This window comes from Ascidia mentula, chromosome 7, assembly GCF_947561715.1.
Source record: "Ascidia mentula chromosome 7, kaAscMent1.1, whole genome shotgun sequence".
NCBI lineage: Eukaryota > Metazoa > Chordata > Ascidiacea > Phlebobranchia > Ascidiidae > Ascidia > Ascidia mentula.
The window spans coordinates 6,814,475-6,841,261 of NC_138572.1; the positions used below are offsets into that span (position 1 = coordinate 6,814,475).

At 39.0% G+C, this 26,787-nt stretch overlaps 5 protein-coding genes across 5 annotated transcripts; all 5 read right to left on the minus strand.

The window, feature by feature from the left end:
• Positions 1-250: 250 nt before the first annotated feature.
• LOC145909420 (uncharacterized) lies at positions 251-2,609 on the minus strand. Its single transcript, XM_082996812.1, has 9 exons — positions 2,555-2,609; positions 2,398-2,483; positions 2,244-2,339; positions 2,044-2,179; positions 1,795-1,983; positions 1,533-1,638; positions 1,267-1,418; positions 763-944; positions 251-454 (listed from the first exon to the last, which is right to left on the minus strand). Exons 1-9 carry the CDS (start codon positions 2,607-2,609, stop codon positions 251-253), a joined length of 1,206 nt encoding a protein of 401 aa, XP_082852938.1.
• A 448-nt stretch (positions 2,610-3,057) lies between these two features.
• Positions 3,058-6,518, minus strand: LOC145909421 (uncharacterized). Its single transcript, XM_082996813.1, has 10 exons — positions 6,443-6,518; positions 6,300-6,385; positions 5,994-6,089; positions 5,801-5,936; positions 5,557-5,745; positions 5,294-5,402; positions 4,858-5,009; positions 4,085-4,266; positions 3,298-3,491; positions 3,058-3,133 (listed from the first exon to the last, which is right to left on the minus strand). The coding sequence occupies exons 1-10, from the start codon at positions 6,516-6,518 to the stop codon at positions 3,058-3,060; spliced, it is 1,296 nt and encodes a 431-aa protein (XP_082852939.1).
• Positions 6,519-6,900: 382 nt separating this feature from the next.
• On the minus strand, positions 6,901-9,795 carry LOC145909422 (uncharacterized). The gene is made up of 9 exons (XM_082996814.1): positions 9,741-9,795; positions 9,604-9,689; positions 9,376-9,471; positions 9,136-9,271; positions 8,833-9,021; positions 8,280-8,382; positions 7,939-8,090; positions 7,401-7,570; positions 6,901-7,095 (listed from the first exon to the last, which is right to left on the minus strand). The coding sequence occupies exons 1-9, from the start codon at positions 9,793-9,795 to the stop codon at positions 6,901-6,903; spliced, it is 1,182 nt and encodes a 393-aa protein (XP_082852940.1).
• Positions 9,796-13,469: 3,674 nt separating this feature from the next.
• LOC145908131 (uncharacterized) lies at positions 13,470-15,157 on the minus strand. The gene is made up of 6 exons (XM_082995325.1): positions 15,113-15,157; positions 14,743-14,931; positions 14,570-14,672; positions 14,292-14,440; positions 14,001-14,170; positions 13,470-13,706 (listed from the first exon to the last, which is right to left on the minus strand). The coding sequence occupies exons 1-6, from the start codon at positions 15,138-15,140 to the stop codon at positions 13,515-13,517; spliced, it is 831 nt and encodes a 276-aa protein (XP_082851451.1). The 5' UTR covers positions 15,141-15,157; the 3' UTR covers positions 13,470-13,514.
• A 1,117-nt stretch (positions 15,158-16,274) lies between these two features.
• LOC145909423 (uncharacterized) lies at positions 16,275-21,519 on the minus strand. Its single transcript, XM_082996816.1, has 15 exons — positions 21,462-21,519; positions 21,319-21,404; positions 21,040-21,135; positions 20,834-20,963; positions 20,219-20,407; positions 19,982-20,087; positions 19,490-19,641; positions 19,072-19,241; positions 18,749-18,930; positions 17,932-18,004; positions 17,736-17,862; positions 17,456-17,648; positions 17,057-17,211; positions 16,750-16,919; positions 16,275-16,466 (listed from the first exon to the last, which is right to left on the minus strand). The coding sequence occupies exons 1-15, from the start codon at positions 21,517-21,519 to the stop codon at positions 16,275-16,277; spliced, it is 2,079 nt and encodes a 692-aa protein (XP_082852942.1).
• Between the last annotated feature and the right edge of the window lie 5,268 nt (positions 21,520-26,787).

The window sequence follows — 26,787 nt, forward strand, 5'->3', positions numbered from 1 at the left end:
TGTCCAGGCGGAATCGCTTCAATCGTCGTATTGCTACCTTAGTCAGGTTATAGAGGGAATACTAATGTGCTTTAACTGTTAATTAGGTTACTGTTTAAAATGTACAATCATTTCTAAAGTACAGTCACCAGATTAGTAATTTTACAAAAAGTATTCTGAAACATACAACGTGTTTTATCACAATATAAATCAAATGGTAGAATCGAGGTAGGGTCTCAAAGACATAATCAAAATCAATGCTGTTGAATACTTATGGCTGCTGGTGGTCATGTAAAATATGTACACACGGGTCTTGGCAAAAATGCTCGAACAAGTCAGCTATTTGGGCTTCCAAGACTGCATCGTTGTTTCCGTATATGTCAAATTTGAAGATGTGTTTCTTCTCCCCGGTGAAATCCAAAAGCTTCTGTTCATCGTATTCGTAATTGTCGTGGTCGATTAACAGCAGGTACAGCTGTACATTGCAGAAAGTAGAGTTACACTGTGGTCGCTGTTTGTGTCTCAATTGTAATGTGTTTTAGCGACAGGCCGAATCTTGTTTACAATGTAGGCACTACGACGCGTCGGGAAGTGTTTTAAGCTTGGTATGTGAAAATGTAGTACGGAAATGCGGATTTTAGCATTTTCGCGTTTTCGATATACTTTGTGCACATATTTTGAACAAACACTTTTTTTTGCTCCAAAGCATTGAAATGAAGCATTGCGAATACTTCATTGCAAAAGTCTTGTCATATCTGGCATTAAACATAACATCTATTTTACCAGAATGCCTCGATCTCTTGCTTCTTGGGCGACCTCTTTTACGTCATCATCCCAGTCCCGGTCTGTTATAATAGAGATGCCTTTCGGTACTCTGTTGTCTCTCATTCCTGCCTCAGGGGTAAGTAGATTGTCCAGTGCGTATCGCATTGCTCTTGCAGCATTGGACGGACCACCAAATGCGCCTTTAGAAATATAGTTTGTGTGATGTTAAGCTGCTGTTCTCAATTGCTTTTCAATTGTTACCTTATTCTTTTAAGAGATTTGCTTTTGTCTATACCCTCAATTATTAGAGACGTGAAAGGGTTTGTGTAAAAAGTTTGCACTATTGACACTTTTAAATTTGATAAGGAGGACACCCGGATTGTTAGTTGGTTTGGAAATAAATCTCCGTAAACTATATTTTTTTAACTGAAGCTTTTGCTCCAACCTATATGTTTGATTTAGAATGTAAGAATTTATTTACTGCTTCGTTTTGTTAAGGCGCGTCATAAATTTAACTCTTACTTTTGTCGACATTGTTGATTCTTTCCCGTCCCAGATGGTTTAGCAACGTGGCGTTGGTTCCGTAATCGTTAAACTTGATGACACTTGACTCGATAACATCTTCACCGAAGTACAGGGCCGACATCTTGACACTGTCTTCTGCTATTACTCCACTACAAACACAAATAGATGTTGTCAGTTACTGTGACATTCGTTAGATATACAGAAACAAAAGAGCCGTAATCATTGAGCTATTATGTATGTTAAGAGAACATAAACCATCTTACTAAGCAAGGTCATCAGCCGTAGCAAATTTGAAAGAATTTTCCGCGTCTTCGCCGGAATAATGGTACATAAACACATCGTCAAACAACATGTAAGGTGGACAAGGACCTGAAAATATTTTAAACAAACTATTTCTTGATTTTCACATGATTTTGTCATTGTGCATTAATGAAAAGATAGTATTCTTACATTTACCCTGTAATTACTCGGGCCATTCTCCAGTAAATAATTTGTTATGATGCATGTATACACATGCGTACTTACGCGTACAACAAGGTTGTTCGTGGGCCCATGATCCATTGCCACGGCAAACGTTATTGTCACGTGCTGGAGGCCACACTTCGTAATCTTTCCCTGTGCATTGATATTCACACACCGACCCTGCTTTGTTGTTGTTGTAGCATTCAATATTGCCATGGGGGAAGTTTTGTGGCACGGCTGGGCAGTCGTTAACTGCAGAAACATTCTTTTGATTGATATTGTTGTTTTGAAGCATGCATAGATTATATTTACCTGGGCCGGTGTTCTGGTAATACGTTACACAAGATGGGGCACCGGAGTTGCACAAATTTCCGCCGCAGCAACAAGTGCAGACAGAGTTGATTTGATCAGAATTACATTGATTTGACTTTCCGGAACGTCCGTAGTTCTTTGTTCATGTGTCAAGGGAAACAACAAAATTAAAGGCTTTTGTTTTTGTTTACAGTTCGTACCTGCATAAAATTGCTTCTACACGCCCCTGCGTCTTTGCAGCCTTTCGTGATTGTCAAAGTAACGCCACGTCGCCTAACAGTGGTTTCGCAACTTCCCTGCAACAATTTTTAAACACCATTACTACACCCAAGCTTTTTTCGTTGAAATTGGCACCTGGTTAATTCTGCATTCCTCCAACTTTCCAGTCACGTCGCATTCTTCAAAGCTGCTTGCCCCATGACATTTCATGCATTTAAGTCCTTTTTCAATGCATAAAATTTAGTAAATGGCCTAATTGTGTGTTTTCATTATAACACATTACACATCCCACCTTTTCCCAATGTAAATACTCCAACCAGCACGCAAACAAATGCCAGTGTCTTCATATTGCAGTCCCTAGTGTCAGTGAAACAAGGTGTATCTTTTAGTTAAAACAAATTGTTAAACTCTCATTTTAAATACTCTCTGAATTTTTAACCTTCTTCTCTGCATTGTTACTGGATGTTCATGCACCTAAGTTGTTGTGTTCAACAAATCCCTATCATTATTCCTGAAAAGACTTTTTAAGTGAAAGCTTGCCTTCGGGCGTTGACCGGTGTTACAGTGTGGCCATTCAAGTCACTGTAATAGTTCTGTATTTAAGTTTATGTGGTTCGACCGGTTTCGACCACAACTATTCTACTTGCGTCTTTTTAAAAAATAAAAAATAGCTTTTCCTTTTCTAAATCTGCATTGAAACCAAGCAACTAAGTTCTTCTTATTTTGCTTTGAAGCATTGAACCTGTGTAGATTTGATTCTGCATGCTCCTGCGTCTTTGAATCCTTTTGCAATGGTCACGCTACTGCCATGTCCCCTAACAGTGGTTTTGCAAGATTTCTGCCTTCGACTTTCCTATACCTTCCATCTTCTCTGCATTGGATAATACGTTTATTTGTATTGACATTTTTAGACATGTTATCATACCCAAACTTACAACGTTATTAATCACCACATGAAACAAACACTTTCCAGAAAATGCTCTTGATGGAATTTTCTGTGGGGCATAAACGAAGCGGTCAAAGGTCAAACGTTACTCGTGGTCATGCAAAACATGTTCACATGGGTTCTGACAGAAATGCTTGATCAAGTCGGCCATCTGGGCCGCAAAAACTGCATCGTTGTTTCCGTTTATGTCAAGTTTGAAAATGTGATCTTCTTCTCCCGTATAATCAAGGAGCTTCTGTTGGTCGTATTGGTAACTGTCACGATTGGTTAAGAACAGGAACAACTGCAAAGGCAGAAATTTATTTAGATCAAGGAATGTTCCGAAGACCTTTTTTCGAAATTATTTCAAAATTGGCCTAATTTTGGAAGCCAATAATCGGTGTAATCTGGACCGAAACCGAATATTTCAAGACGTCATAAATTTGCACATTGGTTGAAAACCTGTCCTTTTGTCGACTTTCGCCAGAGTTTCATTTATGCAATCCCATACTTATGCATAAATCCTGGCAACAATTAATGCACTTTTATTTGCCTGATCACGAATATTCGGAATCAGTCCAGCAAATATTGTTGTTCTTGTGTGAATTTTATGTCTTTTACCCACAAGAAAAATCTGCAAACATTGCCAAGCGTGGCCACGGTGAAGCGTGCTCGCGTTAAAAAACTATTGTTCAAAAATGTTGATTTTCAATGAATTCGTGTTCTGACCAAAAGTGGATTTGTTCAGACGTCTAAAACTTTTATTTTAATCTTCTGGAACTAATTTAGGAAAAAAGATTTTATGTTTATTGCAAAGCTTTAAAATGAGGCGTTGCAAATGCTATATCGCACAATTTGTGGTAACCGTGTGGTAATAAAAGGTATCATATGTTTTACCAGAATGCCTCGATCTCTTGCTTCTTGGGCGACCTCTTTTACGTCATCATCCCAATCTCGGTCTGTGAATATTGAAAGGCCTTTAGGTACTCTGCTATCTCTCATTCCTGCCTCAGGGGTAAGAAGGTTGTCCAGTGCGTAGCGTACCGCTCTTGCAGCGTTGGATGGACCACGAAATGTGTCTTTAGAAATGTAGTGTATGTTATGTTAGATAGTCACAGTTTTTCAAACGTTTTTTGCGTTTTTGTCCTACTGTATAAATGTTTTGAATTCAAAGCTTGTATCACGTTGAAAGCATTTTTTTGTTTGTAGAAAAGATGAAACAATTTCTTTTGTGATTCAGAATTTACCCACTGGATCTATTCCGATTGAAAAAAGTTTAAAATCAATATTCCCAACACCCAGGCTTTCCAGATATGAAAATGGTTCAGCTGAGCTATTTCGTACTGATGTACACATGATATGTTTGCAGTTTCGACATAATATTGGCCAATCACTAATAACGTTTTTTTATTTTTAAATACTGTTTCATAGTTACATCATTGTTTAAATCTGTCATAGATTTTCAAAACAAACAGTAAAGGCCATAGTACTTGCTGCACTATTTTGAACAGACGGACTGATGAACTACTCTTTAACATTGAGAATGACTGTAGTTACAATCGAAATGTTTAAAAATCAATTTATTTCCCAGTTACATGGGCTTTACTGTTTGTTTTGAAGATTTATAAAACCGTGAGTTATGTTTCTAACGTCATAGATTTAACTTTTACTTTCGTTAATATTCTCTAATCTTTCCCGTCCCAGCTGGTTTAGCAGAGTGGCGTTGGTTCCGTACTCGTTAAACTTGACAACACTCGACTCAACAACATCTTCACCGAAGTACAGGGCCGAGATCTTCATGCTGTCTTCTTCTATTACACCACTGCAACCACCAACGAATGATGACTGTTACCGTGGAAGGTATGCCAATATATGTTAGTTTTTAAATAACATTTGCAGTCTCGACTGTGGTTGTGAGATTATGTAGCAACCGAAAAAACGAACAGAGACTTGGTTTTATGATTTCTATGCATTTCTTTATGATTTCTATTTATTTTTTATGGTTTCTACATCTTTTATGTGATTTAACACTGGTTCAGTTTTTCTGATCATAGAAATCCTGCTTAAATAAGTATGTTAAAAGCACAAACTTTTTTGGGATCTTACAAAGCAAGATCATTATCAGTAATCCAGTAATCAAATGATTTCTCCGCGTCTTCGCCGGAAAAATGATACAATAACACATCGTCATACAACATGTAAGGCGGACAAGGACCTAAAAATAGCACAGACACAAAGTTTTTCTTGTTTTTATCGAAAAAAGATAAAATTTGTTTTCAAAAATAATTAAACATGTGAATTCTCTGGTTACACATTAAAGAAATATATTTATTATAGGCCCAGCTCTATTTAATGTCATTAACACTTACGAGCACAGCAAGGTTGTTCATGCGCCCACGATCCATTGCCACGACAGACATTGTTGTCACGTGCTGGAGGCCACACTTCGTAATCTTTTCCTGTGCATTGATATTCACACACCGACCCTGCTTTGTTATCGTTGTAGCATTCAATATTGCCATGGGGGAAGTTTTGTGGCACGGCTGGGCAATCGTTAACTGCAAAAATCTGCTGTGCCAGTCTGTTATAGTTGTAATATGTATAAACCTTTACCTGGACGCGTGTTCTGGTAATATGTGACACAAGACGGCGTACCAGAGTTGCACAAATTTTCGTTGCAGCAACAAGTGCAGACAGAGGCAATTTGATCGGAATTGCACTGGTTTGACTTTCCCGCACGTGCGTTGTTCTGGAGGATCAAAGCACTTAAAAACGCCCCTTTAGGATTTTAGAATACAAATTTTACCTGTAGTTGGTTGCTTTGACATGCTGTGGCGTCTTTGCATCCTTTGGAGATCACTAAACGGTCGTTATGCCGTCTCACAATTGTTTCACACGTTTTCTGTTATGAGACAGTTCAATGTGTTGAAAGCATGATTAGTAACTCAAGAATTTAGAAAAAAAATCGGTCTTAGGCCTACTATTGTCTGTTTAATGTTGGTTAGTTGCATGCCTTCCATAAGGTGCACACATCTATTACACAAAGCTTGCATTAAAGTGATGTATTGTTTTTGTTACACAGAGCATCAATTTAAGAAATTTAGGAGCGCACTTGGTTTATTCGGCATTCTTCTATCCTTCCATTAACATCGCACTCCTCAAAGCTAGTTGCACCATAGCAAGTCATGCATTTCAACCCTAAAAAGATTCCATGAGGCTCCCAGATTACCGTTCGGTCTCTTTTTATGATCTTACCTGTAGCAACTGTGATTAAGCTCACCAAAATGCAGAAGTCAAAAAGATGCATCATCCTTACTTTCGCCGCGTGCATCTTTATCTGACGTAACCGTTTGAACTTAGTTTACAAATTAAGCAAAGTTAGTGATGTTTAAACGTGCCCCCAAGGCTAGACTGACCAAAACTGACCGGGGCAGACCTTTTCTCATAGTGCAAAATCATAATTATACATGTAGAGATACGATATGAACAAGGCTGCAGAAATCCCCAAGCCTACATTGCATTGGTCTATAAGCCGCTACCCTCTTCACGGGATTCAAATCAAATCAAATGCACATGTACTTAGAACACCCACTGAGTTTTGAATTTTATTGAGAGGTTAACAATCACACTCCTGACAAAATCTATGTTACGAACATTAAATTAGGGTATTGGAAATTTTGGTGTTGATCATGTAAGGTTGACCAATTTTGTCTTTATGCCAAGCGATCGAGCATCACGTAATCGCACGGGTTGCTACAAAAATGCTTCATCCATCCGGCGAACTCCTCTGGAGTGATGGCACTTAGAGGATGATCATAAACAAACACCTGCTCTGGCGAGCCTGTGATTTCCAGCGTCTGATTTCTGTCCAACGTGTGACCCTCCACTTCCATTCCCCAAAAGTACATCTGAAAGGAATATATAAGAGCATAAATACCCGCCATTCTGTAGGTATGACGGCCAACATTCGCAGAAGTTTTTGATACGCGACAAAGCAATCCGCAAAGAATTTTACACTCATAAAAAGTTATTGCTGTTTTTCACTGAAAACTCAATGCCTTACTCATTTGCAAGATTGATAAAAACTATTTATTGCTTATTTAGGAACATATTCCCCGGGGTTTAAAAAAATTCAACACGATCATCTGTGCAGATACATCAATAAATATTAACTATGTTGGCCATTTCACACATTCTTAATGTCGTATACTACCTTGACACCTTCCCTTCTTGCTTCCGCAGCTGCGGATACGACGTCGTCGTCAGAATCTCGGTCCGTTACGACGGTGATACTTTTTGGTACGTGGTAACCTCTCATTCCGCTTTCACGAACGAAAAAGTTGTCCAACGCGTACAGGATCGCCTTGCCTGTATTCACCGGCCCTGTAATATGTAAGTGTTAAATCCGAGTTGTTTAGTGTGATAATCATCCAAACTTGTATGTTTGGTTCTCGTTAACTTAAGTCAGTTGCTCAAACCCGGTTAATTTGGCAATTTAAAAAACCTTCGTGTTCATCTGGTAAACTCGAAAGTAAAATACAACAAGTTTTAATGATTTCCTTAAACTAAACCCAAGCGAGAATATATGTGTCAACTCAACAGTACACAGATAAACATTTCCCTTACTGAACTACAACAACCTTCAATGTTTCGTGCACATTTGTACACGTACATTCTGCTGGTTGTTGCATACAATGTTTTCACAATCGAAACGTCGAGTTATTGTAACCAGAAAAGCCTTTTTGTATTACCCTCGTTTATAACTTTCAGTTTGTCCAAAAACAACTCAATCATACGAGTTCCGTTTGCTCCATAGTCGTGGAATCTCACTGCTGTTGATTCGTACGGATTCTCACTGTAGTAGATCGCCGACATTTTCATTGCATCATCACCGATTGCCCAACTAAAATGACGTGAGGTTGCGGGGGGAATCACACTAAAATACTTTTGTGCAAAACACTGGAAAGTCATTTAGTTCAGGTGGGAAGCGGTTATGAAAGTTGGTTAAATTTAAATTTTTAAACATGCAAGCGTTATGAAATATGTATAAATATGTTTGCACAAATTTACATATATTATATTTGTTTCTTACATTCCTAAACCGTGAATAATCTTGCGCAGTTCTTCTTCGGCAAATGAACTTTCCAAGTGAATAATAAACACATCGTCCCAAAGCATGTAGGGAGGACAGGGTCCTTATTAATAAATTGTGGGTTCAAATGAACTGTCAGTTATGTCTTTAAAAATATCTGTCTCTTAATCAGAAATAACTGTTTTTTCGCGAACTTTTTAAATATTAAATATTACTTGAGTATAAAGAGATTGGACCATATTGTTATTAACATTGTCATGTTTAAAAGAAAACGTTTCGGCAAGAACTTATGCCACCATCAGTTTGACTGACGCGATTGGTGTAGCTCCGTCATTATAAGGAGCTGACCTGACCGACGTCACAGATAAGGCTCGCGCGGGTGGTAACGTCAAGTCTCTTTATACTCAGAATTATGAGGAAATCCGTGATTTGTGTTCCTATTATTACTTGTTTTCTAAATAAAAATGGAGTGGATTTGTACGGTACATAAAGGATGGGGTAACGCATTAGTTTGTTATTAAAGAAAAGGCGGGACTTTTAATTAATTCTTTACGTGCACAACACGGTTGTTGGAATGCCCAAGATCCGTTGCCTCGGCAAACATTCGTGCTTCTACCAGGCGGCCAAACACCATAGTCAACTCCCTCACACTGATATTCGCAAACAGTTCCGGCTTTGTTGTTGCCGTTGCATTTCATTTCTCCATGCGATGAGAATGGCGGAAGTGAAGGGCAGTCGCTCACTAAAAGATAATTAAATGCCAAAAGCTGACTCTCTATACTCAACTTTAACAACAATTTTTGATAATTCAAGGGAACCAAAACCCTGGTTTACAAAAAACTAGTTTGGAACTTACGTGGCTGCGTTGCTTGATGATAATTAATGCAAGATGGGTTTCCGGCGTTGCACAGACTTTCCCCGCAACAGCATGAACACAAAGAATTAATTTGATCTGAGTTGCACTGATTTGATTTTCCCGACCTGGCGAAGTTCTGGTCATGTATACATATTATATTGTGTTCAATTGAACAGAATAATTTAACAGCATTACGTTTACATTAGAAGTAAAAGGATGGCTTATATGACAAAGTTGTACCTGTAACTCATTGTTTCTGCAAGCTTTACTGTCTTTGCACCCTTTCGTTATCCACAAATCACCACCACGTCTTCTTACGGTTATTTCACATACTTTCTGCACAAATACATTAACCCTTTAATTGCATGTTTGTGTTACTATTGCTTTCTACTTTATCTCATCGATTTAAAATACTTTCAACTAAAGCGTAACATTTGTATGTATGTTAGTGTCCAAAAACATTACCACCTGGTTAATTTGACATTCTTTTAAGGTTCCCGTTACATCACATTCCTCGAAGCTAGTTGTTCCCCGACAGGTTATGCATTTTAAACCTGAAAGCGAACAGTTTATTGCACTATTCTCCTGTTTTGCAAAAATCTTACCTTGGACATGTGTTGCCACACTAACTAGCCAAATACTTAATAAAAACGCCTTCATTATTCAGCTTTTGCAAATGTTGTCAGACTGCTGGATATTTTTGAGGAAATTTCTGCAAAGATTAACTTCGCATGTCGGTGCACCAATTGGCCTTTGTGCAAGACTGCCTAAGGGGATGTATTGTTTGATGCTTATCCTGATTGGGTTTGGTCCAAGCTTGTGTTTAAACAAGAAACATCAGTTGGAAAATTTCCAACTAGCAAGATCACACCATTCACAAACACAAAAATTTACTTTTATTACAAACACGAACACCAAAATCAAAGATTATATTTTTTGCTACTGGTATAATGACGCCTGAGTAAATCACGCATGGTCGTGTAGAACGTGGTTGCACGGATCGAAGCAAAAGTGATGAACCATATCCGCTAATTTGCTTGGCTCCCATTTTCCATAAAAGTTGTCGAAAATAAACAAATGGTCTTCATCGTTTGTAATTCTCATCAGTTGTTCACGGTCGAATTCAAAGCCGCCAAGTTGAACCCCAAAGACGTAAACCTGCAACAAGGACGACAGAAAGTGATTACTTTCAATGCGTTGGGTTTACTTTGGATGTAACGCCGGCAATATCCCGTCTATCTATAGCTTGCATATAGGACTCGCTCAGATTTAAGTCTGGAAAAGTTAAACTTATTTCAAGAAGAGCAGCAACTGAGTACATTATGACGCTACATTAATATGTTTATTTTTGAATATTATATTATTGGTGCCTGACTTAAAAAAGCCGCTTACGTTTGTTTCGGAGCCCATTTGTTTCCTGCGGATGTTGTTCATTTACATCGCCGTATTCGCACAAATTAAATTATTACTATGATATGATTCAACGCTTCGTTATTCCAAACCTGATAACCCAGTAGCCGAGCCTTTTCTGCTTCTTGCGCCATGCTGGCATCCGGGTTGTTGTTGAGGTGGATGCTAATAGATTTTGGAACTCTGTCGTCCCTCATTCCGGATTCTGGTTTTAGTAAGTTGTCCATAGCGTATTGTATAGCTTCCCCACCGCTTCCTTGCCCTATATATTAAATATTACTATGCTTTTATGTCAAATTAACGAACAAAACATAAGTATGGAACACTATTCATGGATTGTGTAAGCTGCCGACAGATGGCCACTGTTTCGACCTAAAAGGTCTCATCTGTGCAGCTGGTGTGACTTTCAGACGACTTTGCTGACCAAACGGCCAAGCAAAGACTTCCACTTTGGAGTTTGTTATAATTCTGAGAATAAAAGCTTGTCCCAAACATGCCAGTATCAGCTGCTATTTTATTCTTAAAACATAACCGACGTGTCCATAGATAACGAACCTGAACTTTCAGCCACAACAAGTCTTTCATGAAGGAGCTCCTTGAGTCTTGTTTCGTTTGAATTGTATTCGTTAAAACGTATAACGCTCGATTCAAGCACCTCATTTCCGTACGATAGAAAAGTCTGCTTTAATGCATCATCAGCAATAGCTCCACTACAAAAACAAGTTGCAGTTGGTATGTACGTCATCACAGGGTGGTTTATTGGACTCAACTATACAATACGTGTCTTCAGACTTTCCAATAACTCTTCGGCCCCTTCGCCGGTAAAGTGGATGAGAACTACGTTGTCAAGGAGATAATAGGGTGGACATGGTCCTGGAGAAGTGGAAAAAACTCGTAACGTGTTTTCATTTTAGTATAATAAAATTTTCCTTTTGAATTTCACTTACTATACAAAGTACATTCAAACAAAATATAAAGGCAGCTTTTGACAGATGTTTTATCGTACATAAAGTTAACAAATCTGTAAATTTGTGAACCAGTAAATTGCATGAACTTCACGTCACAATTTAGATAAATGGGTTCTTCATGCCAAAACTGGTTTTGATAGCAATTTTCCTGTGATTGATCACCACAATTCGACAAACTGTCAAACATCAATGACGACTCACTTGCGCAGCAGGGATGTTCTTGTGCCCATGACCCGTTTCCGAGACAAATGTTGCTTGTTCTGCCCTCAGGCCACGCACTGTAATCTTTATCAATGCACTGATATTCGCAAATTGAACCGGGTTCATTCTGCTTGTCACATTGAACATTTCCGTGCGGCAATGACACTGGTGCTGCAGGACAGTCGTTCACTGCATGATAAACATGTGTTGCTTGATTTGGGCGTTTTCCACTCCCACGATTATTGACTTAATACATAGTATAATAATATAATTCGTTTAGCGGGCAACTAACCAAGCTGCGCTGATGAGACCTAATAGGTCGAAAGAGTGGTCCTGCCTGCAGCTTACTTACAGCATAATATTTGTAACAGCACAACTTATGTACTATTTCTAATAATGGTATTGTTTGCCGTAAGTACGCTACAAATATGGTAAAAAAAATTTGATCCCACTCCTTGGCAAAATACATTATATGTAACGTTTAATTACTATGCTAGTGTGTATTATCTACAATAACTAGTTAAAATATTTGAATGATTAAACCTGGGGCATTTAGGTAATATTCTTCCATGCAAGAAATCCCAACATTGCAGACATTGGCATCACAGCAACACGTACACACCGAGCTAGTTTGGTCTGCGTTGCACTGAGTGGATTTCCCGGAATTCGCACGATTCTGTGAAAAAAGTTTATGTTGTTGTGGTAATACCTCTAAATTAGCTTAATTTTTACCTGCACTTTGTTGCTCTCGCAAGCTTTCTGGTCTTTGCAGCCTTTCCAGACAAACAAATATTCCTTGTTCCGTCTCACCACGGTTTCACATGATTTCTATAAAATTGTTGGAATTAAACACGGAGTTAACTGTTACGGTTTACGAAATTTCAGCATCAAAACTCCATAACATTCCTTTTGATCATCTACAAGCAAAGTATGGCTATTTGTTTTTGACCACTATATACGATAACAAGCGTAATGTAACAATTTGATTTTAACCATACACGATCGTTGTTGTTAAGACACAGTTAAGAAATTTAACATCTTCAGTTTTAAAACTTTACCTGGTTTATTAAACATTCCATTACTTCGCCATTGGCGTCGCACTCATTGAAACTCGTCCCGCTGCACTTTACGCATGTTAAACCTAAACCCAAAGTATACTTTTGCGCTTAACCATTTGTAGTTAATTTTGATAAGCAAACTTACCTTTGACTGCCGGTAAGGCTAAAATGGCCATCAACAGGCATAAGTTCAGTGTTTCCATTCTGAGCGACATTTTTGTATCTACGCCACTTTGTGGTGTGACCACTGCAACAGGGATACGTTAGCCCAAGGGGCATAACAATTATGTTTTGATTTCCTACAAATTGTGCAAAAAATTCAGCCTGGAGACAGATTGAGTCGCCTTTTGCGGTAAATAGGGCAGTGGCCTAAAGGGCGGTGTTTTTGACATGAACAAAAGTGCACCCGACACTACTTTCACGAAATACAAATTTCCGCTTCAGTTGAAAAAAACTCTCTTAATTTTTTTTTTACATTTCCTGTCTATACGTCTTTTCTAAGAAGAGTTTGAACCAAGGTTGGATTTTATTTGGGACATAGTAAAACGGACAAAAGACGCAGTAGACTCCCACAAAAAACATTACTATCGCTCGCAGATGGAAAGTTCAGAAACAGCAAATAAAATTGCCTTCAGAAGTGTTATGATTACATGCAATGTAAGGCGAATCGAAAACAAAAGCAAAACTAGTCGCAGGCATTTGTTCAAAATGGTTTACGAAGCTTGTAACTGTAATCGATGCGCTACTCGTGATCGTGCAACACATGATCACAGGAGGAAAAGCAGAAGTGGTTTATTAGGTCTGCAACACTTTCCGGACTCAGATTGCCGTACAAGTTTTTGAGAAGAAATACATGCTCCTCGTCTCCTGTAATTTCCACCAATTGTTCCCGGTCAAACTCGAATCCTTCTCGTTCGAAACCAAGGACATAAACCTGTGGTAAAAGGAGTTGTTGTCAGCAGTAAGACCTAAAATTATTTGAGTTTATACCAGAAAAAGTATAATCCAGGGGTGAACAACACAAGACCAAATTTTGCACGTCATTTATGTTCAAATGACTAAGTGACAACGTAAAAAATTGCCAACATGCACTTATCCTTAAAAAGGTCACACGAGTGATGAATGGTTTAGAGCAAATATAGCACGCATGACCGTTACAGTTGTGCACTCCTAGTATAAAAGATACAGAAAACATCTACAACTATTTAACATACGAATCTTCACATACAAGAAAACCAAGCTCCCTCGCTCTTTTTCCCATTTCTATTGCGTCATCGCCAGGTTGGACGTTTGTGTGAAGTTCGAGTGTTTTCATCACTCTATGGTCACGCATTCCAGCTTCGGAAGTCAACATTCTTTCCAAAGCGAATTGCATTGCAACGCCGAACCTTGGTGGACCTGAAACAATAACTTGTTGCATGTGTCCTAAGACAGAGGGTATTACCAAAAACGAGGTAGCTTTGGTTATAACATGTTTTGTCTTTGTCAGCCGTGGCGATTTTCGTCCATTTGCACTGACCTTCAGCTAGCACAAGTCTCTCTCTCACTAGTTCTCCAAAGCGAGTTTCGTTGCCTCCGTAATCGTTAAACTTGATTAAACTGGATTCGACCGGATTTCTTCCGAATGACAAGATAGATATCTTGAGGGCATCTTCCGCTATTCTACCACTGACAGATATATACATTAAATACTTAAAATCAGGTAAAAAACGTATATGCCTTGATGGATTGTTGATGTTTCAACTTATAAAGAATAATTAGGGGTTTGTGTACAAAATTTAAAATTTTATACTCAACTATGTCACACTTTCAATAAACGACTGCATTAGCTTCTCTGCTGTATTCCCGGCGTAATAAAGTAACATTGCGTTGTCTGCAAGGAAATACGGTGGACATGGACCTAAAATCAATGTGCATTAGCTTTTACATTGTTAATATGTTCACAAAAGTGTGGCGTAGGAGTCACATACGAGCACAGCAAGGTGTATCTCTAGCCCAGGAACCATTGCTTAGACACAAGTTATTCTGTTGATCCTTTGGCCAGATAGAGTAATCCCTTTCATGGCAACGATATTCGCAAACAGAACCTGCGTTGTGGCCATCACTGCATTGGACAGTGCCGTGTGCAAAATTGGTTGGTTCTTGCGAGCATTCTCGTTCTGTAAACAACGAAACGGGGATATACCGAAAGTAATCCTACAGCAATGTCTAGAACCAGGGTGAATTTTATGCCATAATTGGCTGCTAGAAATTGTTGCACTTCCAACACAAATGACAGGTTTAACGATTATTTTTGATTTTAAAGTTAAGAATGGGAAACTTTATAAAAACTGAATTAACCTGGATCTCTATGGTGGAACTCTTTCATACAAGAAGCTCCAATGTTGCACATGCTTTCCTCACAGCAGCATGTGCACATTGAGCTAGTTTGACCCAAGTTGCATTGAGACGGCCTCGACAGAAAGTTCTATATAAATAAAGCCTTGAATATCGATTCATATTTTCATAGTTTGGCGCAGTATTTCATCTCTGTACCTGAGCCTGGTTATTTTGACAGGCCATTCTCTCCTTGCAGCCTTTCCATACCAAAAGTTTGTCTTTGTATCGTCTTACATTGGTTTGGCAGGAATTCTGTTGCATTAAGAAGCTCGTTAAACCAAAGCTCTTGCGTGTATGAATAGATATATTGTGTAAATATAGATGCATAGGTGTTTTTTGTCGCTACTGTTCATCATTCGACTTTAGGCAATTTCCTTAGAATGTACAAACCATAATCACTTTACCTATCGGCTGCCCAATGGTTTATAGGTAAATTTGCAAAAACGTACCTCGTTTGGTAAGCACAATATTATATCACCCGAGGCGTCGCATTCATCAAAGCTTTGTGCACTACTGCAAGTCATGCAACGAAGTCCTGCAGTGTTTAACATACGTCTTAAAATAGATCTTACAATATGACATAAAGCTTGCCTACCTTGCACACTCTCCACGATGTATAGCAGGAATATGATTACACGGACTCTCATAGTTCAGGTTTAGAAGCACGCTTCTTGCATTCAATCATATTCTGTCTACATGGTGATATTCTCATGAGATATAAAGCTTTGGGCAACCTTTTTTCGTGTTCCACCCAGTTTCTTTTTCTTTTTCGAGTGACAGCTTTCGCTACAACATTTATTTACCGTTGCAAAGTAGTCCACAGTTTTTAAAAAATACTTCACAAATTTTACTTTCGTTTGGCATATCATAAAAAGACCGTAGCCTTGAAGTTGTTGTGGTGAAAGAAACAACGTATACTGCACGAGATGATACAGAATCACATTAAAATCTCGCATGCGTAATGAATTTATCTAAATTGCGAAACTGTCTACTGACTAAACACAGACTCGGGGATTTAATATATTTTATACATTGTTTAGAAAGTTTATTAGTATTATTTTGCACGTAACCATAGAGAAAACGTCAGATACTGTCATATGATATTGCCAACGGCATTGACTTTTCAGGCGTGATCGTGCAGCACGTGGTCACAGGCCGAAAAACAAAAGTGCTCGATAAATTCGGCATAGATTTCAGGCTTCAAATCGCCTAAACGTTTTCCAAATACGAACACACGTTCATCATACCCTGTAATTTGTACCAATTGCTTGCGGTCGAACTTGAATCCTCCATGTTCAAAACCAATCACGTATACCTGCGACACAAAAATTTCCATATATTCATTTCCCTTGGGTCATTTTCGCTATGTGGTGACTTATGTAACTGTGACTTATTCAACATGTTGGAAATCCTTGAAAGATTGTGTTGACTGGGATGTGTCATAACATATCAACAAGGGTTTATAGTTAAAATATGTTTTCAAATTTTTTAGCACAAAAGATGTAAGTTGCATCAAAATTCAAAATAAATTTGTCAAGATTTGACCTAAATCCTTAAACTGCACAATTTTTGTTTGGATTTACAGATAGTTTACGTACAAGATAACCCAACTCCCTCGCTCTTTCTCCCATTTCTATTGCGTCATCGTCAGGTTGGACGTTTATGTTAAGTTCAAGTGTTTTCATTACTCTATGGTCGCGCATTCCAGCTTCGGACGTCATCATTCGTTCTAGGGCAAATTTCATTGCAACGCCGAACCTTGGTGGACCTGCAAGGTGCATGGGTTGTTTCTTTAACAACGCTGACATAGTCCCGAAACCAATGGAATGTAACCATAATAGCGGTAGTGTCCTTTACACAGCTTTAATTCAAGCAGTATAAGATCAAGTTTAAAACAAAAACAACATTTTTCGTGGGTCTGCACAAGTCTCTCTCTCACTAGTTCTCCAAAGCGAGTTTCGTTGCCACCGTAATCGTTAAACTTGATCAAGCTGGATTCCAACGGATTCCTTCCAAATGACAGGACAGATATCTTAAGTGCATCTTCTGCTATTTTCCCACTGAAAAGATTTATTTAACGTGTAATTAAAAGCACATGCGGTGTCGATCAGTTGTAAATGAAGAAAATTCAAAGACTCAACTATATCACACTTTCTTTGAAAGTCAGCAAAAGTTGCTCTGCTGTTTCTCCGGCATAATGAATCAACATTGCGTTGTCCGCAAGGAAATACGGTGGACATGGACCTGAGCCGCAGAATTATGTGCCAGACATTGTTCATCTTTCGCAGTAGTGGAGCCAATTACGTACGTGTACAGCAAGGTGTATCTTCAGCCCAAGATCCGTTACTAAGGCATATGTTTTGCTGTTGACCCTTTGGCCAGATGGCGTAATCCTCCTCCTGGCAACGATATTCGCAGACAGAACCTGCATTGTGGCCATCACTGCACTGGACAGTGCCGTGTGCAAAATTGGTTGGTTCTTGCGAACATTTCTGTTCTGTAATTAACAAAAATATGCCACATATCGAACTGGAATCTATAGAATTGTGTAAAACCATATAATGACTACTATCTGCTTAAAAACCTGGATTTTTGTGGTGGTACTCTCTTAAACACGAAACTCCAACGTTGCACATGCTTTTGTCACAACAACAAGTGCATATTGAGTTAGTCCCATCTGGATTACATTGAGACGGTTTCGAAATAAAATTCTGCATTACCAAAACATACGAATTTTGATTCTTATTTTAACACTTTGCAGAAGTACTTCTTATCTGTACCTGAGCCTCGTTGTTTTGACAGGCCATTTGCTCCTTACAACCTTTCCACACAAGAACATGGTCTTTGTATCGTCTGACAATAGTTTGACATGAATTATATTGCAATTGGACAATGATGAGATTAACTTTTCGTGTGTGTGGTATTGCAAAATTGTATTTACAGAAACGTACTTTGTTCGGCAAACACGATTTTACCCGATGCATCGCATGCATCAAAGTTTGGCGCAGCAATGCACGTCATGCAACGAAGAACTGCAAAATTTTATATTTGTCCTATTTCAAAAACACTCTTCTTAAATTATTGCAACAAAAATGTTATTACCTTGCACACTGCATGCAATGCACGACATGATAGCTAATATCAGGACTCTCATCATATAGCTGCAGAAGCGTCGTTTACACCACATAAATATTACCTAGCATCATACGATGGACTTTACTAACCCTCGGTATAAGGCCTTCGGCATTTCTAGCTGGTCTTGATTGTTTTTCACTTTCGCAAGAAGAAGCCTGGCCTATTGACATCGCATTGTCGCTTTATCTATGACTGATCTTAACTACATATTTGATTGTTTTCTTAGCTACAATATTTCAATGTTCCGTGAACCAGTTCTTAACATAAATTGTAGCAAACTGTCGAAACTTCTGGACATATCGGATATAGCATATTAGACACTGTTACCTGGCTAATCGTTCAAACAGAATCTTTGTCGTGGCTACCAAAACTAGTTTTTGGGAAAACACCGCACCACCACTGAATTTATTGAAAAACCGCAGTCATTTAAATGCCATAATATTTTCTTTCACTTCAGTTTACAATTCGTGATCATGCATCACGTGATCGCAAGGGTCCATGCAAAATGTAGTGTCAATTTCGGCTAAAATTTCTTGGTTGAAGTGGCTGTCTATGATAAAAACCCGCTTCTTTTCTCCTGCAATATCCCAGAGCTGTTGACGATCCAGCTTTGTGTTGCCAAATTCGAATGCGAATATGAATATCTGTAAGTATTTTGGAGGATTATTTGAATAATGTTGATGTTGTCTGCGGCTGAACATATGAGACGCTTCATTTATCGCCACGTCTTCACCATGCTGTGTTACGCTGTAAACAAAATTATTTAAAGAGAAAATAAACCTCACCTCGAAGCCACGCCTTCTGGCCTCCTCGCCTGCGGCAATGGCATCGTCTTCAGGGTTGATGTTCAGATACAAGTCAATGCTTTTGGGAACTCTGTCGTCTCTCATACCGGCTTCTGGCTTGAGAAGGTTTTCCATAGCATAACGTATTGCTTTTCCGGTATTTACGGGACCTGCATTGTACTATTTTAATAAATTGCGTTGCCCAGCGCCGATAACGATCGTCCAAATACGAATATCTCTATTATACTTAGGTTATATCAACTCTAGACACATCGATCATTTTATTTGGCTGCGAAGCCGTATGATAATTCTAAATTGCCTTGTGCATTATTTAATAGATTTATGCGAAAGAAAATATTGTAGCGATTTTATTAGTGGTGCTAATTTTAACAGCTGTATGTTGCAATACACCACAAACCTTCGTTGGCAAGAGTAACTCTTTCCAGAAGCAATTCAAGCAGGAAAGTAGCGTTGGTTCCGTATTCGTTAAATTTGACAATACTGGATTCAACAGGTTCACCACTATAGTACATAGCCGAAACCTTCCCTGCGTCTTCCGCTATAACGCCGCTGTGATTGCAATAAAAGCCTCGAAAAAGGTTGACCACAACTCTGTTCTTTGGCATTAAATAACTACACTTTAAAAATGTACTGATCTTCTGGCATAAACGTACTGTATTCTTACGACGACCAAGTCTCGCCGCATGGCAGACGAAACGTCGTAAGAATACAGTACGTTTATGCCAGAAGATCAGTACATTTTTAATTGCAATATGCCTGGCAGCAACAGGAATTCCATATCTACACTTTATACTGATATTATCTTGTTTAATCTTGTAAAATGTAATAGGATTGCTAAGTTGGTATTGTTGCCATCACGGTTAAATTTTGCAGAAATACGTTTACTTACAATATCGCACCTTCCTTTAGGGTGTTTCGGAGAAGTTCACTGGCTCCATCTCCACTAAAATGTAACAACGTCATCACATCAGCCAAAAAGTAAGGTCCACATGGTCCTGCAAAAAAAGATGAATAATTTCCAAAATAATTGGGGCAAAACAAGAGCTTATCCTTAATAGTAACAGCTATACTAGTTTTATGTTCCGTGAAAGGTCACAAGTTAGTAAAAATCTTTATCATGGCTCACGTGCACAACATGGAGGGTCGTGGGACCAGGAGCCGTTAGTAAGGCACACGTTAGTTTCAGATCCTGGAGGCCATACAGAGTAGTCAACATCTTCACACGTATACTCGCAAACAGATCCGCTGTTGTTGTCGTCTTTGCATGTTATTTTACCATGTGGCAACCTCTGGGGCACAGGTGGGCAGTCCTTCACTGCAAAAGTTTGGGGTATGTTTAGTTGTTTGTAAAAGTGGTGGACTTAAACGAACAAGAGAAATGTAACTCATACAGGATATTAAGTTACATGCATAAATGCTATAAGCTATTTGCAAAACGGCATATTAAGAAAATTAACTGCCCTTTGTCAAACGAAATCAAAACTAAATTGTGCGAAAGAAAAAAAAACATGAAGGAGATAGTGCACGTTGTTTTAAGCAGTCAAATTTCACCAGTACAGTCAACTCAAGATGGTCTTGCTAGCCAACTAGCCAGGGGTAAACTATTTAAAAAAATCAATCCGCTGGGTACTAAATTAGGCACAAACTACAGTAAAACACTGTATGGCTTAGCAACAAAGCAGACAGGATAGGTCGAAACAGTGTAAACTGTTAAATTATTTCAGTCAATGTGAGTAATTACATGTTTCTGGCTCATTGTGTGTGCATGACAGCGTCCCAACATTGCAGAAGTCGTCATGGCAACAGCATGTGCATACCGAACTCTTTTGGTCATTGTTACACTGTGTGGACTTTCCCGAACGTCTAAAGTTCTGGATAGAGAATTCAAATAAATACATAAATGTTGGCATAGTTTCACAAAAAAAGTTATAATTAAATACGGTTTACCTGTATCTGATTGCTTTCACATGCAGCCTGATGCTTGCAACCTTTTCGTACATACACGTCATCCCCGTATCGCCTCGCTACGGTTTCACACAATTTCTGCAAGGAATTTAGTTTGATTTGTGCAATTCACGTGTACGTGCTTGTATAATGGTTAAAACAAACTTAACAATAGCTTTATCGTCGCTTACGACAAAAAACTTTTATTGCTTTGCGAAAACAATACGAAGGCGAAGATGCTCTATATTGGAGGCAACGGTACTTATAGTAACAGCTACTTACCTGATTAGACATGCACGTCCTAACGTGTCCCTTTGCGTCACACTCGTCATATCCGTGCGACCAATCACAACTCATGCATTTCAAACCTGTACGAAAAACTCAGGACTTTAGAGAACGTAAAACTATTTTGAAATTTAACTTACCGCTGCATCCGATCACACATAAGACTAACAAAGGCAGAAACGTTGCAGAAAGTCCCATTATTGTCCAGAGAGGTTTTGGCGACCAACTCTTCCGAGTCAAGTAATGTTTATCTCAGTAATGGCCTGCGGGTAGACCGAGATATCTGTCACTTACCGACAGTTTGAAGCCAAAATATGTGCTTCACCTCAACTTACAAACACACTCAAACTTTTTCGAAACCGCAGGCTAAATAAGCAAGATACTGTTACTATAAAATATGATTACGTGGACATAGAGTAATTTTGGTCTTTTTAGTTGAAATTAAATCTAACTGGAAATCATTTTTGTGGCGGAATGAATTCCTGATGATTTATTCATACTGTTTCACTAATACGAGATACTGTAAGAAATTCTGTGCAATGAAATAACGCGCCTAAAAACGATGCAATTTCAATATTTCGAATCAGAATGAACAACAGTTAATCCATATCGATTTACCAATAAACTTATATTGCATCCGAAACCCTACTTTTTATTCTGTTTTTCACCACCGGCAACAACTTAAACAATCTTTGGTCAATCAAACGTGACCAACGTGAGCCATGCACTAACAATTGTCGTTTTATAAACAGGAATTAATAGAAAAATGTGGGGATCTAAATAACCTCACACAATAATAAAAGAGTTTCATACTTAACATGAAAGTCCTGATAATATCGCATTTTTTCATCGATTGTCTCCTTTCCTCTTTCTTCGCAGTGTCTACACCCAGCAAAACAATCCTTCAGGGCTAATTGCTAATTGGTAACGCCACAAACTATGCTCGAGGAACACGGTTTCTTTCAGAAACACAGTCACACCAAAACTTGCAGCAGGGAATTTGAATGCTTGTTTGTTTCTTTGATTTTTCCACAGACCTTGGTTCCCTGCGGCCGAAAACGGAGCGCTGATTATAATTGGGAAACGTTTTTCTTATCACCTTCAATCCAAAGAACGTGTTTCTTCAGTCGTTCAAGTTTTTACAACGGAAGGTTGTGTTTGGTTTCATCAGGTGAGTGATTAATATCCCATAATGTTTTGTATTATTTAAACGATAGTTAATTCAAAAGGGCTCGCAAAATATTCTTTATTGTTTGATCCCAACATTTGCATGCTCGTTGTTGTGTTTTGTTGTGTGACTTTGCTTGCTATGCATGTTTGTTACGCGTCACCTGTTCGAACTCTAGCATAGGAAGAATACTAATAATATGGCACCCGTTACAAGCGCGCGTTTTTAGTTAGGATCGCGTGATTCACATTCTCGTTATGTTGGGATCGAATATGCTGGAACGTCCGTATTGTAATTATTTGTACTATAGTTACTAACCCGTATTATAGTGAATTTATTGCAATAACGTTTTCATATTTTATTTTGCATGCTGCATTCTGGAGAACCTAATTCAGATCTAGTACATGGAAACATCTTCAACCTATTGTGAGTTGATTTTATCGTTTTTTTGCAAAACATGGCAATATTTTAGCGTTAATGTTTTCTTTTTTTTCCAGATGTAAAACGCATCAGAATAACGAATGTGCTTTCTTCGTTGGTTTGGGTTTAATATTATTGAGCAAACATAATTGAACAGACTTGGTAGCCTCTTTTCATTTCAGGTTAGTGTTTTCTCAGGGGTGTTTACTAAGAAACTTAATTACATTTTATCATTACAGATACGAAATCGTTGGTATGGTATACTGTAAGCTTTCATGCTTTAGAAAATGGTTGCAAATCTCGTTACTGCATGGATATGATAGATTTATTTAAATCCAGCAACGCAACTACTACCTCCCCTGAAAAGACCGACATGTCTCCGAAGAATTGTCTACTGTACAGCTTTAAATCGTAACGCTTATTGTGTGTTTACTTCGCTGTTGTACGATTTCTTCTGTGGTGTTTTAGTGTCAGACGTTAGGAAAATACGTTCACAACGTTCGTAGCTGAACCTCCGGGTGCACACGGTGGTATTGCTATGAACGTTGTGAGCGCAGATAACCGGATGGATGCGTTAATTTGCGGTATGCTGTAGGGTTTAATCGGTTTCAATAGAAATGCGAAAAAAAGCGAAGTCGGAAAAATAAAATCTTAAACTTGTCCTACTTTTTTTGAGATTTGGTTTTCTAGGCAAGCGCGTCATTTGTTCGTGCTATGAGGTTGTAAAAGAGAAAATGAAGATAAAGGTGTTAATTATGCTACAGATTGAAAAAAAAAGAATACATCGCGTGATGGGGAATCGGGCCAAGTTACTACGCACACAAACCGTAACTGTGATGCATAGAATAGCATGACATTGATAAAACCGCCTATATCGTGAGATAAAATCAATTAAAAAACGGTGACCAATGAGAAGCAAGGAAACTAAATGTAAAACGACCAACGGGAAGTCTTTTGACAGGAATCCGGTTACACGAGGCATTTCGCACGATAGCGTTAGTTCTCCAACGACCTTTAATACAATAAATCACTCACTTTATATGTGGTAGTATGAGGCTGCTAGTATCAGCTTAAATATAACTGACTGCTAATATCAGGCGTGTTGAAGTTGATACTGGCAGCGCTCAGATCGATCAAACTTTGTTGGTCTTCATGGTAAATTTCGCCCCAACTTTTAACCCCACCACCCCCTAAAAACGCCGATGCGATTTGGTCATATCGGAAAAATGTGCCAAGGATGTGAAATTTAAATGTGAAATTTATTTGAGCACAATGCACAAGTATACCTAGGTTGGTAGCAGAATCCGACAGGCCAATAAACTTTTGGAAAGTAATGTGATTACTAACTATTGTTGACCACTGAATCCACGCGGACCAGCGAGTTTAACCTATTTTTTGTTATTCTATGACAGTACGCCATAGGCCATGCACATATTCGCAAGTTCTGTCATGGTATTTTCCATTGCGTTTATTCGTATAAGTTTTTTATGAAAGATCGTACACAATATGTTATGTAGGTAACGTCATCGATTATGGTTCCATTGATATTGCTCCATTCAACGGTTGACACGCCATCAGGGAGTTCTGAACCTGTAACCTATCGCTCACCTATAACCTGTTACTGTACAAACTACTCCAGACACTAACTGACCTGACAAACTTTGCTTGCTTTAAATTCATTAAAGGGTGCAATTGTCTATAACTGTATCTTGAAAATCTCCCAACGAGGATAAAATTGATTTATTTCTGATTTACTTGAACGTCAGCGGAATGGTCTTGTGGTTAGAACTCCTTATTTAGATAAGGCGTACGAGGTTCTCGGTTCGAACCTCACTGTGAACGTTTTGAAAGCATATGTTCTATTTGTTATCCTGTTTATTTTGGAAAGAATGAAACACTAGTAGATACTTCACTTTACAGTTGAAAAGCTCGTCATCAAATTGGCTGCTATGGTTACGTGATACAACTAAAAATTGCAAGATCGCTGGTTGTATTCTCACGTTAGCTGCCACCTTTGCCCGGTTGTTTTGCTAACAAAAGAATATAATGAATGTTTTAGCGACAGCTTCGGCTCAAACGAACCGTCGCCAGTTGTGGTGTAGAGGTTAAAGTCACATTCATGTAATGCTCTGCACCCGAGTTCGAACCCCGGTAAAGTTAACAGCTTTCCCCCATAAACGATAAGGCACATTGGGTTCGAACTATCCCCTCTCAGATAAACTTAAACTGGCGATCCTCCTTAATATGGTGGTATGACTTCATTACCATTATCTCCTTCAGTAAAAGTATAATCTGTCCCGCTAAAACTGTCAACCAGTCCTACGCTATCTTAAGGCACCGGGATTAACCCATACAGGGTATAAATTCTATCACTATCGCCCCCAGTAACATTCGGGATTAACCCAAGAACGTTAATGTCTTCAAATTAATTCGTGTAATGTTATTCGGTAACAATTGCTAATGTCCCCGGCAAATATCATAACCTGCTCTCCAGTATCGTGATGCCCGGGATTAACCCAACTATCGTGAGGCCCGGGATTAACCCGACTGTCACCTCTGTCCCAATAAGTTAATCGTATAAGGCCCGGGATTAACCCAACTGTCACCTCTGTCCCAATGAGTTAATCGTAAGACCCGGGATTAACCCAACTGTCACCTCTGTCCCAATGAGTTAATCGTAAGGCCCGGGATTAACCCAACTAAACTGTCACCTCTGTCCCAATGAGTTAATCGTAAGGCCCGGGATTAACCCAACTGTCACCTCTGTCCCAATGAAATAAATCCCACCAAATACACTCAGTCGTCATCGCATCGTAGATTAAAACTAGCCGAACCTAAACAAAAATCCAAGAGAAAATCGGGGGTCATGCACAAATTTTTGAAATATTTTACAAAACCATTAGCTGACTAATCTCCTCGTGCACCCGCTTCTGAGTTGGCCACCTGCCTATGCCCCCTGATGGGACACTTGCCCCCTGGTGGGGCGCTCCCTGATGGAGCATAAGGTGTGTTTTCGGATCTCGGTGGCCAACTCAGAAGCGGGGACTTCTTAGCCTGACTAAACGCAGGGCTACCTGGCCGCGATCCTTAGCCTGATTTCAGTGAGTTAACGGGGGTGGGGGAGATAATTACCGAATTACTTTTACCCATCCGTGACAGGCACACACACGGAGAGGTGACACCAGCGGGAAGAATTTAGTTAGAGTGGGATAAGTCCGAACCCGAAGTGAATTAACGGTTACCGGGAAAGAAGTATTAACTTTACCGGGGTTCGAACTGTGGTGCAGAGCATCAATAGAGGGGGGCGCTAACCTCTACACCACGGCTGGTGACGAGGGTTTAACAAAGTAATTGCCCTTTTAGGTTTCTTGATGCATAGTTTTAACCTAAAAGTATCTTGGTTAAGTCCGAAGCGAATTAATTTGAACTTTACCGGGATTCGAACTTCGGTGCATAGCATCATATGATTGGGACGTTAACCACTACACCAAGTCTAATGACGAAATGTCGTGGTCGAAGTGTTACCTAAGTTTTGTTTTTACTTAAAATTTGAAAAGTTAAAGATAGAGCCATGGTCGTTGGATTCTCGCTGGCGCTTTGAAACAACCCAGCCATGGAGCAGGATAACTGTTGCATGTTCTTTTAACCACGACACCATCAGGACATGTTTTTTGAGCGCTGAATTTTCCCTTTTATTACTTTATATCTCGTTGATGGCAAATAAACCAAAAGGATGCAGCTTTGGCCGTTATTCGAACCAATAACCTCTGGCACCGCTGCCAAGCACCCTGCTCAACCCACAATTCAATAATCTATTTTCAGCTGATGACCAACGTGGTTTAAAGTGTGGTGGAATGTTACTGTGTTACAATCTTCAT

Excerpts from the sequence above, each read along its gene's own strand:
- LOC145909423 (XM_082996816.1), bottom strand. The coding sequence starts at position 21,519 with ATGGGACTTTCTGCAACGTTTCTGCCTTTGTTAGTCTTATGTGTGATC. Across the intron at positions 20,408-20,833 it reads ACACAATGAGCCAGAAACAT|TGAAGGACTGCCCACCTGTG; the intron begins GTAATTACTCAC and ends AAACTTTTGCAG. Across the intron at positions 18,005-18,748 it reads GTGATGCATGATCACGAATT|ACGATACAAAGACCATGTTC; the intron begins GTAAACTGAAGT and ends AACTATTGTCAG.
- LOC145909422 (XM_082996814.1), bottom strand. The coding sequence starts at position 9,795 with ATGAAGGCGTTTTTATTAAGTATTTGGCTAGTTAGTGTGGCAACACAT. Across the intron at positions 8,383-8,832 it reads CCAACAACCGTGTTGTGCAC|GACCCTGTCCTCCCTACATG; the intron begins GTAAAGAATTAA and ends TTTATTAATAAG. Across the intron at positions 8,091-8,279 it reads ATTATTCACGGTTTAGGAAT|TTGGGCAATCGGTGATGATG; the intron begins GTAAGAAACAAA and ends ACGTCATTTTAG.
- LOC145908131 (XM_082995325.1), bottom strand. The coding sequence starts at position 15,140 with ATGAAAGAGTTCCACCATAGAGATCCAG. Across the intron at positions 14,932-15,112 it reads GTTCCACCATAGAGATCCAG|AACGAGAATGCTCGCAAGAA; the intron begins GTTAATTCAGTT and ends CGTTGTTTACAG. Across the intron at positions 14,441-14,569 it reads TTTATTGAAAGTGTGACATA|TGGTAGAATAGCGGAAGATG; the intron begins GTTGAGTATAAA and ends TATATCTGTCAG.
- LOC145909421 (XM_082996813.1), bottom strand. The coding sequence starts at position 6,518 with ATGCACGCGGCGAAAGTAAGGATGATGCATCTTTTTGACTTCTGCATT. Across the intron at positions 5,746-5,800 it reads TTACCAGAACACGCGTCCAG|TTAACGATTGCCCAGCCGTG; the intron begins GTAAAGGTTTAT and ends AGATTTTTGCAG. Across the intron at positions 3,492-4,084 it reads CAAGAGATCGAGGCATTCTG|TTGTTCCTGTTCTTAACCAA; the intron begins GTAAAACATATG and ends CTGCCTTTGCAG.
- LOC145909420 (XM_082996812.1), bottom strand. The coding sequence starts at position 2,609 with ATGAAGACACTGGCATTTGTTTGCGTGCTGGTTGGAGTATTTACATTG. Across the intron at positions 2,484-2,554 it reads AGTATTTACATTGGGAAAAG|GACTTAAATGCATGAAATGT; the intron begins GTGGGATGTGTA and ends GCATTGAAAAAG. Across the intron at positions 1,984-2,043 it reads TTACCAGAACACCGGCCCAG|TTAACGACTGCCCAGCCGTG; the intron begins GTAAATATAATC and ends ATGTTTCTGCAG.